The sequence below is a fragment of the Caretta caretta genome, chromosome 7 (genome assembly GCF_965140235.1).
Source record: "Caretta caretta isolate rCarCar2 chromosome 7, rCarCar1.hap1, whole genome shotgun sequence".
NCBI classification, from domain to species: domain Eukaryota; kingdom Metazoa; phylum Chordata; order Testudines; family Cheloniidae; genus Caretta; species Caretta caretta.
Window position 1 is genome coordinate 86,544,244 of NC_134212.1, and position 17,021 is coordinate 86,561,264.

Here is a 17,021-nt window from a genome sequence, read left to right on the forward strand (position 1 = left end):
TTTGTAATAAAAAATATACACTTCGATTTCAACTACAACACAGAATACAATATATGTTAAAATGCAGAAAAACAAAAAATTTAATAAATGTCAACTGGTATTCTATTGTTTAACAGTGCAATTAAAACTGATCACAATTAATTTTTTAATTGTGATTAATTTTTTTTAGTTAATCGCGTGAGTTAACTGATTAATCAACAGCCCTAGTTTTTATACTGTTTTAATGTGGAATGCTTCAAATATTCTTAAACACAGATCTGGAGCATCATACCTCAGTGCACCGTTAAAGACAGCAAAAAAAAGACACATGAAGTAAGATTTTTCCCAGGCACATAACAGTGTTATTTTAAAATTTCTATTAAACACAGCAAAAGGACTCATTCCCCATAAGAACCAAATCCATTACTAGTTTGAAGTTTTTTTAAAAGATCTCATTTCATTTATGGAAGCAAGAAGTTAATTTGAAAAAAAATTAACTGATTAAGCTTTTTCCTTCCATACTCAGGAATCAATATTCCTCCCCAATGGCACCCACCCATTCCACTGCTTAATGAAAGGTTATCAGTATTTTTTAAAAAGTGGTCACTGTTGTGTTAAGAATCAATATGAGACATTTCAGCTTGAAGTGTAATTGGTTTCAAGAATTTATAAAATAAATGAAAATAAAATCCTTTAGTTAAAGTGCATTTTTTACTATAATAAAAGGTTGGTGTAACTAGAATTTACAAGAGTGTCCCGGAGTCAGAATGACTAAACTGTCCTTCTGTAGTTGGACAACACTTAGCTGGACTGGAGCTTCACAAAAAGCTAGACACATACCTGCTTTTGAGAACTGGATAGATCTTGCCATTCTTCAAATAAATTCTTCATCTTTGCCTACAAAATACAAACTCTCTTAAACGCATGTAAAAAGGTTGGATCATGAGATTCTCAAGGGTATAGACTAAAAGGGACTAAAGTCCTCCTAAAGCAAAATTAGTTGACAGCTAAATACCTTTGATTCCAGTAAAAACCACCATTCTTCCTGCTCTTAAAATGGAAAGTTGTGCACTGCTTGAGATGGAACAGTATGTGCCAGTACAGAATACCAGCACACACTGTAGTTCATGAATAAGCATCAACACAAAAATGACCAAAATCTCTGAAGTGCTATCTGCACTTTACAAATTAGACACCTTGATAATTTCACTCTGTTTGTAAATATTATTTGAACTTTACAAATACTGTCAAAGTCTTCATGAAACAGGTAAACTGGGACTAGTAATTTTGACCTTTTTACAGATAGAGAAATAGAGGTGAATTGACTTGCTCATGGGCACCCAGAACGTCACAGAAAGGGGACTAGAGCCAGGGGGAGCAAACGTGGGAAGAAAGACAGAAGGGGTAAATATGAGGAAGCTAACTAGGAATACAATTGGTTATGGGGGAAAGTAAGGATAGAAGATGAAGGTGTTTGCTGAATTGGAAGATAGGTAGATGTTAGAAAACAGATGGAAAATTGAGGGTACAAGGAAGGTAAGCAGAGAGCAAGAAGAGGAGACTAAACAAGGTAGAATGAAGACACCACTCATAAGTGATAGTCTGACTTTTTGGGAGGTGGATACTTCCCCATCGCTAAAAGTCTGCTCCAATACAAAAGTGAAACAAAAACCAATTAACTAAGAAGTTCAAGCATGAATGAGCAGACTTATGGGTAGTCTGCCAAGGGGATCATCTATATATTTCTGTTGTTGTCCATCTAGTTAGTTTTTAAGTGAGGTGAAACTTGGGGGTACGCAAAACAAATCAGACTCCTGAAAGGGATACAGTAGTCTGGAAAGATTGAGAGCCACTGACCTATACCTTCATGAGACATACAGTTTACATTTACTATTCCTGATCATCTTAGTTCTAGGGAATAAGCTGGTTGATTATATGAATGGACCACCTCAAAGAGAAATGCCTTGCATCACTTGCTGACCCCTCCCTCCATATAATCAAATGTAATTGCAGGATATCAAAGAGTTCCTTCCACTCTGCTGGGAAATTAGTGGCCTTGATATTAAGCATGGTTAAACAGTTTTCTATCCAGTCAGATCAACTTTAATCATGATCTGAATCTATTTTAATTAGGTGTGCATTTGTAGACCCTGCTGGTGTGCTTTCAGGTAGTGCTGTTTGAAACAGTACTATGTTAAAGTGTACTAGGGAACCTTTATGGCACACTAGCAGGGTCTACATAGACCAATCAACACATTAGCATGCTTTAGAAATCGCACACAGTAGAACGCATTATCCCACTGTATAGACAAGTGCTGATTTGGTTAAACTGGAGCACCCTTCTGTATGGCTTATTTATAGTTTAAATCAATTTGGAATAGGCTGAAGCTAATCCAAAATAAGCCACACTTAAACCAAAGTCATCATGTCCACACAAGGGTTTTTACTGATTTACTCCAATCCGTTTAAATTCACACCTGAATTTAAATTGGTGCAAATTTCTTGTGCAGACAAGGTCTTCATTAAAGTGATGCAACCTTGTGTTTAGACCTAAGAAAGAGGCAGGGAAAGATGGAATTATCCAGTTACTGAATAAGAGGGAGTAAGGACATGGCTACACTGGAAACTTCAAAATGCTGTCGCGGGAACACTCCCGCAGCAGCACTTTGAAGAAGCTCTCTCAGCACATCCACCTCCACGAGGGGATTAGCTTGGAGCCTGTCTACACTAGTGCTTTAAAGCGCTCAGACCTGCTGTGCTCAGGGGGGTGATTTTTCACACCCATGAGCCAGCAAGTTAGAGTGCTATAAAATGTAAGTGTAGACAAGCCCTAAGTCTTCAGAGTGTATACAGTACTGCAAGACTTTCTGATGTATTAAGTCTATGCATCCATTGAGTGGCTCAGTTTGGATAGCAAGCAATTAACAGCAAGTGTTCAACCATGCCCTAAAAATTCCAACTTCTGCCTAGCAAAGGAAGATCCAGAAATACTGAACTATTTGAATTGTTACCTATAAGAGAAGCTAGAACACATTTTCTGAATGTAACAAATTTTGGAAGATGGTCATTTTAACAATGAAGAAATCTAAAATTAACCAATTTTGTCTTGTTTACCTGAACTGAAACTCCCTTAGCTTCTTGGAAGTGTTCAGACATAAAAATGTTAAAGCCAGTACGAGGTCTTTTAGGCTTTCCAAGCACTGTTAATTCCTAAAAAATTGTAAGAAGGTAGAAGTTATTTTTCTGTGAATGAGTGAACCCATTGAATATATTTGTTTCAATTCATTTTAGCAAAGCTGATTATATCATTAGCTTTTTATTGGCCATTTTACACTTACTAAAAAAAAAAAAAGAAGCATTTTACAAAAAGATCAATTTCTTATGCAAAATTGCATTGCACTGGGGACAAGAGAGCGTTAAGGTTTACCCTAACACCAAACTAGTCTTCATTTGTGAACCACTCATACTTTAACCCAGATTGAGACAATAAGATAGATTTGAGCCCACTGGAGGAAGGGATCATGACTAGCTACATGAACCAAAGTGTGGAGGGCTGCACTAAACATCTCAGTTTCTTCTGAGGGTCATTTTTATTTGGCTATCAGTGGACTCCTTGAACAAAAATGAGTGGTTAATTTATTAGTAAGGCTGCCACATTTCTCTTCAGCAGGTTAACAATTTGCCTTTGATATTAAACAGCATACAATTTCTGGTCTTGCCTGGGAACCTCTATTTGTTGGATTGCTCCAGTTGTGATTTTATGATATTTTCAAGCATTGATTAGAGGAAGATAGACAGCTCTTTCTTTAGGACAATGGAGAAGTTGTTTGGTAGTTTCACCTTACTCCTGATCAGGATTTTCCTGCACTCATTGGACAGGCTCTGGACTCATACTGAGAGGTGACTACATTGCAAAGCATTACACCAAAACAGTCTGCTTTAAAGAGCTTTTCCTGTTTCTTCCATTACCTGTAGTTTTAAATCCAAAAGTGCCCCTTCTTCAGGGGAAGATGAAGGTGACACATGGCACCCCGTATTCTTCATAGTAATATTATTATATTATATGATTATAGCATAATTATGATGTATTTTATGCAAGATAAGTCATGTGAGGTGTCATTGGAAAAGTTAGGATTTGCTGAATAGGATTATCCTATTTGTAGGCATGTATCATTTTTGTATCTGAAGTTATGAATATTGACCGTGTATCTGTATTTCAAATGTAGCTACACCTGGGTGATGCCCACTAGACAAGATGCTTTCAGTCTAGATAGGTCATTGGGAAGGGCATATTCAGGGCAATGAGCCATTAGGGAAAAAAAATAGGCCTTCAGAGAAGCTTATCTCCCACCTGGTGAGCCTTCCTGAGAACACTCCTAACAGCCTGTAAGTAATGGCTGCTATGACTCTACAAGGACATGTGACCAGGTCACAGGATTCTGGATTCCATCTTGGGATGTCAGTATTTTTCCACAAACTGGTCTGGGAACCAAGTTTTGAAACGAAGGGTTCCCGCCATATGCTAAAGCTATACATGGCAGGGAGTAACATCATCTGTGGTTCTTCACTCCCCACACAAGAAGACTCCTGGAAACACCTGAGGATCAAAGACTGAACTGGGAGAAGTGCTAGACTAAAGGGATTTCTAGCCTGTGTATGAAACAGCTGGGGATTCCAAGCTGTAAACCAAGTGCATCTTGCCCCTTAAGAATCTGCAGCCTGCTTGTATCATCTCTTAGGGTGAGAATCTGCTCATTCATAACCTATCTAGTATATAAAGCTTTGTGTGCGTTTTTTGTTTATTTGCTAGGCAATCTGCTTTGATCTGTTTGCTATCCCTTATAATCACTTAAAAATTTAATAACCTAATAAATCTAAACCATTTGTAGTTAATAAAAACTTGTTTTTATTTTAATCTAAACCAGTGAGCTTTCACTGGAGTGCTTAGGGAATATCTCTACTTATGGTAACCAAGCATGCACTGTTCTCTTCATATTGAGGGAGAGGCAGATCAGATATTAAACCCATATACTGGCCAGAATTGACCAGGGCAGGATGGTACTGCTCTGGGGTCCCAGGCTGGGAAGCTGATGGTTAGAGAGCCTGTGTGTAACTGCAGCTGGGTGTGTCCCTTACCTGTATAAATGCTGGTGAAAGTGTAGGCTGGAGGGCTATGCAGCTTGTCACAGCAGTGCAGTGAGAGAGGGAGCCCAGACTGGTGGGTTTGGGGGCTCAGTGGTACTCAAGTTCCAGGTGGCACCCCAGGGTGAACCCATCACAGAAGGAGTGGAAGGAGAATATTTACATTTCTTAATTCTGGATTTCTTATTCTGATACAAAGGACACGTGAAGTGCCAAGCTTACTACCCCTATCTAGTATAGGTGTTGGTGGCTACAATGGTTTTGGGGAGGCTTAATCAACTGGATGACATCCTGGAGCTGCCAAATTCAGGGGCTGGTGGACTGAATGTTCATGGAAAGCTATTTCCAGGACACCTCCGGTGTTGCTGATTCCTCCTGACAGGCCTCCTCCAGGACACCGTCCATATGAGAAATAACTGGAGCAGAGCACTTGCTACCTAGTCACTGTTACTTGTTCTTTTTGCTGGAATTATCTGCCATCTTTACCCTTGGCAGAGGGGAGACTGTTCCAGGCGGTGGCAAATCAGGATTAATACGTGGCTTCGCAGCATCTGCAACCAAATATTGCAGGACTGTGCTGATTCTCATGCACCAGAAGGTGAAACTGGCTGGTCTACTTTCATGGTCTTAGTTAAGTGAAATGGAAAAAAGTATAACATAGTGAGAAGCAAATTAAATAAAGTAATCAATTAATAAACCCAACTATTATGGGAAACATCAGTAATGATTTAAGTACGATTTTTAACCTGACAGCATTCCTTTAAAACATTATTTCTAGCCTTGCATTGTAATCATGGTCCATGTCTAATAACCATTTGAAACAACCAGATTAATACATTTAAGTTACCTTAAAAGTGAAAATGAAATCACATTTTGAGTACTTACCCTCTTTTTCCTCATTGCTTTTCTTTTTGCCCGTTTTTGTCTCCTTTCTTCTTTCAAAGCTACTATCTGGGCTGGACTTAACTGTGCTTTGTATATGGCCAGCTCTTCTTTGTATGCTTGCCTCTCTACCTTTGCAGCTGCTTCATATGTCTATAAGCACAAAAACCATGAAAACAACCAAAGAAAGCAAACATAACTGACAATTTCAGCTAAACATTCTACTTTTAAAACAGTGACTCTCAACCTCTCCAGACAACTGTACCCCTTTCAGGAGTCCTATTTGTTTTGCGTATCCCCAAATTTCACCTCACTTAAAAACTACTTGCTTACAAAATCAGACATAAAAATACAAGTGACCCAGCATACTATTATTGAAAAATTGCTTACTGTCTCATTTTTACCATATAATTATAAAATTAATCAACTGGAATATAAATACTGTACTTACATTTCAGTGTATAGAGCAGTATAAACAAGTCATTGTCTATGAAATTTTAGTTTGTACTGACTTCATTAATGCTTTTTATGTAGTCTGTCATACAAAAACACAAATATCTAGATGAACTTATATATCCCCTGGAAGACCTCTGCATACCCCCAAGAATATGAGTACCCCTGGTTGAGAACCACTGCTTTAAAACATTCTAAAGATCAAACATCCTTCCAAACCATGCAGGCTATAGCAGGATACAGCTGTTGGCCTGCCATGCAGTAAACAGAATCATCAGGCTTCACAGAGTCCCTAGAAATAATCAGTGCAGCAGAGATGCACATCATCTCTAGCAAAGAAGAGTTCTTGTAACATGAGCCCTCACCTCCCATGTGTAACAGCCCCATATCTTTGTCCTGCCCCTCCTTTTCCAGGGGGGACATAATCCATGGGAGTTAGTCTTCAGGATGAAGTAACCTCATGATCTACACAAGAGTAATTCGATATAACTAATCTTTAGACCCTCTGCCATGCATGTATCCTATGCATTCACAGCAACTGTATCAATGGTACATACCATTTACACCATCATTTGGATTGAAAATCTAACTAATGTGTTAACTATCATTATGTCATATTCCATTACTTAAGTGCTAATGCAGCAACTACACCAGTGATGGGCCTCCTAATATCTCTGAATGCTCCTGACTGGCCTTCAGAGACAGGTGTAACAACTCAGAGCACACTAGCTCTGTCACTTGTCAAGCTGGCTGCATGCAAGCTCAAGAACAGCTGAGGAGTTACTCTCCTGATTTCCCCTAAATACCATCCTATTCCCTCCTCTCACATCCCAATTTCAGTATCAAAAGGATACCAAAGTAATGAAAAATTAAAGATTTCACTGAAGTTGTTTGTGAGGATTTCAGTAGTGTGCGCAGCAATACAATCTTCCCGCTAATAATGACCACTTCCCCATTCTCCTGGAGAGGGTGAGAAATTTAACTAGCAGCATCCCCCAGAAGTACATACTTTCAATCAACCTTCAAGCCTGGCGCAGTCGTGTGAGCAATCTATTTTAGGCCAGTTCGTGTTCTGACATTATAGCTTCTCATGGCACAAATACAAACAAATTAGATGTTTGGTAAGTGATGTAACAACTATTACAGCAGCAGCATCTGGAAAAGTCAAGTGCATCTATTCACCATCAAGATGGTAACAGCCTAGCACACTGTGCTTTTGAGCTCCACAGGGGCAGGACAAGGAGGTGGAGAAACCCCAGTAGTAAAGATGTAGGTTAAACTGCCCATGACCACAAGGTATCCTATTGTAACAAAGAAGGATCATATGGTTGTTCTGAGGGCCACGGAGGAGCTGATCAGGAGAGACTAGAGAATGTAGATCTGAGTTGACTACCTGACAAGAAAAGCATCGATCCAAAATATAGTCCTACATCATCTGTTGCTCCTGTTCCTTAGAAAGGTTGTGTCTAATGTATTGCCTAAGAGGCAAACTATTTCAGAAAAGAGGCAGCTTGACTTTAGCTGGCTTTCTTATGTGGTTTTGAGACAAAATTGTGAAGTAAGCTGTCTTGACAGTCAATGTGGCCAGGGCCCTGCCTTCACGCCTAATTGTTGGAAGAGCAATGCCAGCCAGGACTGGGAAGTTGGAGGCTGGAGCTGTCAGGGTCACACCGGTGATGATTTGAAGAGCAAAGCTGATCGTTGAGACCAGTGTGACATACTGATGACTGGAGCCCCATGCTGCCGCACAGTATTTGGCAGGTGCAATAATTAGCACCTTGTGAGCACTAGCGCCCTATGAGCTGCTAGCAAGCCTGTGGAGGAGTGCAAATTTCAACTGAATTTTAGTGTGTCTTCTCAATGTTGTCAAAAGGACACAGAGAACAGTTTAGCTGTAACCCCAAATAAGTAGGGTATGGTAAAAAAAAAAAAAAATCAGCTGATTGTTCAGAAAGGCCTGCGGCTATTGATGAGATAACCAGTAGGCAAGATGGAAATGAGATGACGCTGTCTTTATTGTGTTTAGTTTAAGTCACCACTTTGAAAAATACCTGACCAGATGTCAAGGTCAGATGACAGGCAGGACTCCAGTTCCTCAGAGCTCCTTTCTGGCTACTGCCAAGCAGATGTCATCAGCATATGTGAACTTGGTTGCCGAGGTGGGCGGCTGATCAGCTGTATATACACTAAGAACATCAGCACAAGTACAGATTTCTGGGGAAGTCTTGTTTATACAATATGGGCCAGTCGATGAAAGGCAAAGCCAACCTATGGGACAAGTGTTTCAAGCCCACATATCTCAACTGAAGCTCTTTAGATTCCTGGAATGATTTCAACAGGGAAAAAAAAAATCAGCCATTTGGACAGCTTTTGTAAAACCTAGGGGAAGGTTAAATCTTCCCCTGTGAGTTGCTGTCATAGCATTCTTCTGTAGTAGGGAATTATTTGGCATCAAGTAAGTACTTCAACCTTCCAAGGGCAAATAGCAGCCCTCGTGCAAGACGCAAAGGCCGCTAGAGCCTCTGTGCTGAGAGCTCTGACATTAGAGGTCTGAGTTAGGACACATTAACCTCTGCGCAAAAGCTCTCCAACCATCACAAGAGTTCCTATATCTGCTGCTGCACAGCAAAGGGAACGCCTTGAAGTCAAGATTGCGGGCTTTGAGAAGGACCAAGAATGATTGACCCAGATTAACAAGGACATCACCATCTCCTTTCCACTTCAAGCACATGAGAGTAAAGCAAAAATCTAAACAGGTCTTGACAGAGACCTTCATGGAGCCAGGGTTTCAAAAGAGGTATATCAAGAGGTTATTGGCCCTCTCCTGGCACCTCCAGGCTCAGCCTCTCATAAAGATGCTCTGCCTTATCCAATGAGCAGAAGCTCGTTACAAAAGTGGAGTACAGAGGTCCAAGAGCACTGAGAAGCTCATGCTCAGTGAAGTCATTGGTTTTGCTTGTGGTGGCATAGAGTGCTTTGGTGGTGAAGCTGCCCTGGTGGGCTTACTGGGGTGGAAGGAAGTTTGCAATTTGCTGAGAGAAGGACAGAACCAAAGAAAATAAACACCACACTGCAAAACAGGTGCATTTGGTGCAGGAATAACAAGGCAGCCTTAACTGTGGCACTGAAACACGAACTCAAGCACTCATGCTCTTAGAACAGCGTTTCTCAAATACAGCCACCAGAGGCTTTTCTTGTGGCCAGTCTCCAGGGCTGTGATGGTAGGGGGTAGGGGAGAGAGTGGCAAAGTAGCTGTCCCTCCTTGTTTCTCTTGGATGCACTGCCTTGGTGTTGGTTGCAGGGCTGCCAGCAGGGGTTGGCCACTGCTGCCCTCCAGAGACACCTGGGGCATAACGCTGGGGGAGCAGGCAGACAGTGAGTTCCCCACCTTCCCCGGGGCAGTGGGGCTCAGACTTTGGGCTTCAGCTCTGGGGAGGCAAGGCAGCAGGCTCTGGCAACGGGGCTTCGGGCTCCACCCCAGAGCTCCAGCTGTGTGGCAGCAGGCCCCAGGTTCCAGTTGCACAGATTCAGGCTCCATCCCCCGTCCCTGGGGCTTTGGGATCTGGACACAAGGCTGCAGGCTCCAGCCCCCCGCTTCCTCCCCCAGCCATCCACACACCCCATTGTCTCCGACTCCCACTGCCTCCCCAACACCCCTCCTCCCTGCCAATCCAGGGCTTAATTTGTCCCAAGGCTTGCCAGGGCTGAGTAAGTCTGCCGTGAAAAGTGATACTTGTATGTTTGTTATCATCATTTTTCACAGCAGACTTACTAGCTATCAAAAATAAATTACAATGATTTGGACACGTATATGTGCATATTTATTTGTTTTTCCTAAAGCTAATCAAGTATTTTAGGGAAAAAAAATATGAGAGCAACCACCAGCAAGAGCTGGTGGCCGCACTCTGAGGCCACCAAAAAATGTGTCCTGAGAACCCATCTTAGAACACTGCTAGCACCACAGCAAGGATGGAAGGGCCAAGATGACAAGTGCTGGAGTGCCAAAGTAGTGCAGAGTACCAGAAGCGACTTGCACTCAAGAGCCAAAGCAGGTGTCAAAGTGCTGAGTCACCAAAGTACCCAAAGCAAAGGCCTCAAAAATATTTGAGCGGATTTGACAGGAAAGCAGAGAGGAAACCTGAAGATAAATACCTAATATGTTACTGGAAACTGGGGCAATGGACAGTCAGGTGCTGCCTCCAAAAGGGAGTTCCTTTGATAACTGTAGTCAAGAAGGAACTGGCTTGGAATGTTCCAAGGGCAGCATTTATATTCTGCAGTGGGTAGCAACTGCACTAGGGACCTAGCTCATACTCTACCTCTCTACTGCTGCCCTCAAGGATCAAAGGGAGAGGTAATGGACAAGTTTCCCAGTCTTGCACTGAGAAGTTAAGACCTACAACTGAAAAATCTCACACAGATAGTACCTTTAGAGAAATTACTTTCAACAGATTAGAGCCTAAACTCCAGGATAATAATCTCATCAGGAGGAAAGACTGTACTACGTGATCTCTTACAAAATGTGAGTCATTTACCATAACAGCACAAAGACAGGAGACCAAGAGAAACAGGAAACATACAGAAAGAAAAGGAGTACTTGTGGCACCTTAGAGACTAACCAATTTATTTGAGCATGAGCTTTCATGAGCTACAGCTCACTTCATCAGTACTCCTTTTCTTTTTGCGAATACAGACTAACACGGCTGTTCCTCTGAAACCAGGAAACATACAGGTTAGTATAATCATGTGGGACCCCTCTGAATAGCTATTTTCTATAATACATCAAGTTTAGATGCTATATTTGAGCAACAAGATTTATGCAGTTTATTTCACTTGTATATTACAAAGCACATAGATTTAATACTATTACAATTAAAATCAAAATTAGAATCCTTGTAATAGTTCCCCCCCCCCCCGAAATACAACCAATAGAAATCTAAACATCTTAAATAGTTCAGCTTGCTTCTTCCACGAATACGCAAGGGAAAAAAAAGTGCATTAACAGCAGGCCCCAAAAGTTAAAGCCAGGTTTCTTGTGGAAGGAAAAAAAAAAAAAAAGAGTTCCAGATCTGAAGTCCCTTTCTTAGAAAATGCCCTACCACAAGCCCACTTCCACACCTCTAGATATCACACAGTGACAGACAAATTTCAAGTTAATCAGATTCCAAACCATTTAGAATTTTATATCTTAAAACCAACACCTTGGACTCCACCCTGAAACAAAACGGCAGTTAATGAAGATCACAGAGCACCGGTGTTATGCATTCCTGGTATGAAATATTAATATGTACTAACACATTCAATACTAACTTAAGTTATGGATGGTAGGAAGATGTAGACATATAGAGGGGACAATAGTCTAGCCTAAAGGTGATAGATATGAATAACTGTAGCAAATTATTCATCTGGGAAAAAAAACACTGTTGCACTTGTCTCATCTGGCCAATATAGAACGGAGTGTTTCAGACCACAATTGCCACCTGAGCATCCATGAGCCATCCAGGATCTATAAAAATCCCTAAATTGTAAATCTACACTACAAACAGCACCATGTACCCTCAGGGGTGTCACTACAGCCTTTGCCAATCCTTCCAACTGCTTAATAACCTACAAGTACTATTTCGGTTTTCTCTGGATTGAACCTCAGCCAGCTCTCATGGAGATACCAAGTAATATGTCCCAATAGGATCAGATTAGGGAAAAAACCAGAGCTTTTTCTCAACACACTGAAAAACACAATGGCACGTATTTCCTTCCTAACCATCACAAAAACTACATATATTAATTGATCAAAGGGGAGTAAAACAGAACCTTGTAGAATCCCATGACACTTCTCTCAGGGAAGATGAGCAACTGTCCAAAGTACTATCCTCTGGGAATTCTCATTATGAAAGAAGTTAAGACATTTGCTAAGGACTGCAAATCAGTCAACACCACTTTATGATCAGGTGTTTAAGGCAACAGTTCAAAAAGAATCAGTACACACTTTATCCTTGTTCATCGTTAGTAGGAGAGATCAATTTCTGCAATACCATATGCCCCATATCCAGGTCTAAAACCGGAGTGATGGGGTGGTCCCAAAAATCTGAGAACTCCAGAATACTATAAATTGCCATGCTACAAACTTTTCAACAAATTTTCCTTCGATAAGACACACCAAACCCAGCCAACATAAAGATAAGACTCAAAATGCAACTGAAAGAGCATAAAACAAAAGAAAAAAAAATCAAGCTTACTTGTTTCTCTGACACTGGTAACTCTTTCCAAGCATATGCAATTTTTTTTGCTATCTCCAAAATGCTCACATCTGTGAAACAAAAGAAAATTTTAACTTTTTTGTTTACAAGGAAGAGAGTAAGAAAATTGAACTTGTTTTAATGTTTAAAATGTTCTTCGTTTTCCCCAGGAAAGAATTTGCTACTCGTATTTTTCTGCCACAGACATTCTTTTTCCATAAAATCTGTCTTAACATGCCAGTACGAGAAACTGAACACCAGGTGAATAAAATAGATTTTCTTTTATTCCTAACAGAAAGATTAAATGTCACTATTTCAGAAACAGGAATTTTTTTGTGTGTGACCTATACAGAAATTTTTAGAAGTTGGGCTTATGTTTCTTTTTTCTTCATTACACTGCATACTGAAAGAGTTTTTTGTTTGTTTTTTTAAAGTTTAAAGTTTCTCCTTGCTTTTGTTTTGGTTTCTTACTTAGAAATACCAGGATAGTCAAGTCTCAACTTCCCTCGTTTTGCCAGAGGATCTGCTGAAATACACCAGGTACAGGTTCAGCTTCACACCTTAACTGAATGAGAAGTGGTGTTGAATCTTCAAATGGCAGGTACTTCATTTAAAATGTCAATCATTGAAGTGTTAACCAATCCCCAATTTCCCACAAACAACGGTTTAGAGAATTAGCCTAAAATGCCCTTCCCTTCTCAATTAGCTTTCACTCCTTACTTCTGTAATATCATCATGTCATGAATCCTTCAATCAGAAAGTTTTTCAGGTCAAACAAGACTTGTAAAATAGAAGCAGTTAAAATTTTTGTTGACAAAAATCTTTTAAGGCTTTCTTTAAACATCTTAGTGAGAGAAAGGGCACAGGCTCAATTCCTCCCCGCCAACACACTTTTGCAGGTCACCTTTCCAAAAATGCCAGTTCTGCTTTTCCACTATTGACATGACTGAACCTAAGCATTCAGTAACTAATTCAGGCTCAAAAAGTATAGGCAGACAAGACAGACCTAGAATACATGGGTCAGCCTCTCCTTTCACACTCCACTCAACAATGCCACATTTTGCCATGGATTATTAGCTTTTCGGAGAAAAGAAGGATAACTTTATCAAGATGAGGAAGAATACTACTTTATCAGGTCTACAAAAAACTTTTTGTGCCCATGGGATGGAATATACTAATTTGCAGACAAAGGCTTTGTCTACACTACCAAGTTTTGTCGACAAAACTTATGTTGACACCCAAAGGTCGACAAAACAAAATCGCAAAAGGGTGTTCACGCTTGCTTCCTCTGTCGACAGATCACGTCCACATTGTCGGCACCATCATCGACAGCATGGGTATGTATCCCACAGTGCAGTGTTGTGGGAAGGCAGAGCTGATCGCTGCGCATCTTGGGAGGATTCCCTCCATGTTCTCCCACAGCCTCCTCAGGTGCCGGGAGCGGCATCATGAGTAGCTCTGTGAGCTCTCTGTGCTGAGGAATGTCAAAGCAGGGGCTGCTGTGTTCCTAGTGCAGGGCAGAACAGGAGCATTCCAATGATATGCTCTTTGTTCCCCAAAGGGAGCAGCACACTCAAGAGGTCATATACTTGGCCCTGCAGTTTTGAAAGGGGAGGGGCGCATGGTGCTATCTGTAGCATAGATTTACAATTTAAGGATTTTTATAGATTCTGGATGGCTCATGGATGCTCAGGCAGCAATTGTTGCATCTGGCCAATATAGAAGAGTGTTTCAGACCACAAGTACAACAGTGGTTTTTTCCCAGATAAATAATATGCTACAGTTATTCATATCTGTCACCTTTAGGCTAGACTATTGTCCTTTCTCTACATCTACATCTTCCTACCATCTAGAACTTAAGTTAGCATTAAATGTGTTAGCACATCTTAATATTTCATACCAGGAATGCATAATGCTCTGTGATCTGCATTAACTGCCGTTTAGTTTCAGGGTGGTGCCCAAAGTGGTTTTTGGCCACAAAACTTGGTAGTGTAGACAAAGCCTACGTCACAGAAAGGGATCATGCACTGGGATCTGGGTAGGTAACTGAACGAGAACTTCAAGCATATTTTTATAGGAGAACTTTCTGATTACAACCTCTCTACAGCCAAATGACTTAAGAATTCTCAACTGTTTATAATTTAAAGTGAGTTACCTCAAAACTTGTCCAAGATAATCAAACCATAATTTAGTTTCAGTACTTTAAAATAATAATTTCTATATACAGTAATCCGAAATTAGACCAAGTTTCCCCATTCTCAAATGATTTTTTCCATATCAGAACATCATTCAATTTTGCAGCTCTCACTGGCTACGAATAGGAATGAAAGCCTGATCTGGTGCTCATTAACACATGCATACTTTAGGACAACTAAAAATATTCAAGGGAAAGACACCCACTCTTAAAAATATTTGCTCTTTCCCAATTTAGGTCATGGACAGACCCACCATTTTCAAAGCCCAGCAAATTACTAGATAAAGCATCAGGATAAAAGCTTGTACTGGGCATTGGTACATAATCAAAAGTTACCTTTTTAGTATCCATGAAAATAAATATTCACATGCAATGAGAGAATGCTAATCATTACAACGCAAATATTTAATCGGGTTCTTTTTTGAAGTTCTCATTTTAAGTACCCTATCAATATAACAAATATTTATTCTACTCTGAATGAATTAAAATTCAAAGTTTTTTTAGAGCTAATATAAAGTATGGGCAGTATGTGTATCTAACATCCAATCCTGATATTTAATTTTACTGGATTTTATCACTTTAATATGTTCTTTTAAAGTTAATAAAGTTTAGTTATTCATATAATATTTAGTTTGACTCAAATACTCGTCTAATTTTTTAGCCAAAGAAAACTGAAAAAAGTGCATACACATCTGAAATAAAACTGGGTTCAATAAACAGAACTGCCAACACATTTTAACTAATTCATACTAAAATAAAATTATTTTATTTACGTTGCTAATCAGTTTATGAAAAAAATAAGTTATTCTAATACCAAATTTCTTTAGAGAGTTCCTTACCTGGATTTTGTTCCCTAAAAATGGGCTGCTGATCTTTTACAAAACGAAAGTAGGCTGTTAAGGGTCGCTTTGGAGGATTATCGGAACTGATCTGTTTTGAAAACCACTTCTCCACTGAGTATGTAGTGCTGCATCTTTAACACACACAAAGTTATCAGATATTAAAAATACATCAATATGTAAACTTAGCTGTAAGTTACACTTCAAAATAACGTGACCATTAGTTTACAATCCAAAAGTAAACAGTATTACCAGACTCCAGAATAAGCCCACAACTAACATTTACAGCCCATCATGTTCCTAGCCAAAAGGCACAGGAGCTCCCCCAGAAACAACTCCGCATTTGTAACCAGGCTTGGGTCAGCCACTTCCAACATGCTGAAAGCGTCTATCACCCCCACCCAAGGACACGCTCCCTCCTAGGAGCAAAGAGGGCCACAGGGCAGAACGGGAGAAGGGAAGGATGCGCGGAGGGTGCCCGAAGGGGTGCGGCGGCCAGGGAGGGGACGATGCGCGGAGGGTGCCCGAAGGGTCCGGCGGCGCGGGACGGAGACAGGGACGCTGCGCGGGGGGCACCCAGGGGTGCTGCCGATAGGGGGAAGGCGGAGCGAGGGGACGAGACGAGCGCGGCTGGGGCGGGATGCAGACAGATGCGCTGGGAGGACCAAATGCGCCCGGCTCACTCCAAAGTTTCGCCACTAGCCCCGGGCGGCGCCTTCACCTGAGAATGTGCCGGGGGCTGGGAAAAGCGGCCAGGGCCCGGCCCAGCAGCGCGACCGCCATAGCACAGGCAGACAAAAACAGGACGCGGCTCCCCTCAGAGCCGCGCGCGCTGCTGACGCGGTGCAATGTGGGAAGAAGCAGGCCCCGCCTCTTTGATGGAACAGGACCTCAAGACAGCTAGTCCCCAACGCGCATGCTCCGAACCGTCCCCCGGCCGGCGGGGGGAGAGGAGGAGGCTGCCGCGTGCAAACCGGGGGGGGGGGGGGTTGAGCTGGGAGTTCGGCGCGCCCCCTCCTGTAGCGGCTTCCGGGGGCTAGCGGGGGGACCCAGTAGCGGCTGGGTCCCTCCCCCGCGAGGCTCGGGCTCAGGCCAGCACCTCAAGCCCAGCTGGCCCCGTTTAGGTGTTATCCGAGCTGTTCAGTGCCCTATGACGGATCTCGAGCCGGCCCCTCCCCCAAAGATTTGCGAGCTAGAGGAGAAACAGAGGCGGACAAGTGCTTTACGGAGCCTTTTCCAATGATGTGTGGGCACTGTGCAGCCTTCCAATGCGCCTGCCGTCGCCCACACCGCGCC

At 41.6% G+C, this 17,021-nt stretch overlaps 1 protein-coding gene across 2 annotated transcripts in view; it reads right to left on the reverse strand.

Moving 5' to 3' along the window:
* The window catches only part of TFAM (transcription factor A, mitochondrial), a 24,586-nt gene extending 7,989 nt beyond the window's left edge, over window positions 1-16,597 (reverse strand). For both annotated transcript variants that reach the window (XM_075130915.1, XM_048857534.2), the window contains exons 1-6: window positions 16,447-16,597; window positions 15,726-15,859; window positions 12,693-12,763; window positions 6,007-6,156; window positions 3,094-3,189; window positions 820-876 (exon numbers count right to left, since the gene is read on the reverse strand). In XM_075130915.1, the coding sequence (XP_074987016.1) occupies window positions 820-876; window positions 3,094-3,189; window positions 6,007-6,156; window positions 12,693-12,763; window positions 15,726-15,859; window positions 16,447-16,508 (570 nt within the window). In that variant the 5' untranslated portion in view covers window positions 16,509-16,597. The remainder of the gene's footprint in view (window positions 1-819; window positions 877-3,093; window positions 3,190-6,006; window positions 6,157-12,692; window positions 12,764-15,725; window positions 15,860-16,446) is intronic.
* Between the last annotated feature and the right edge of the window lie 424 nt (window positions 16,598-17,021).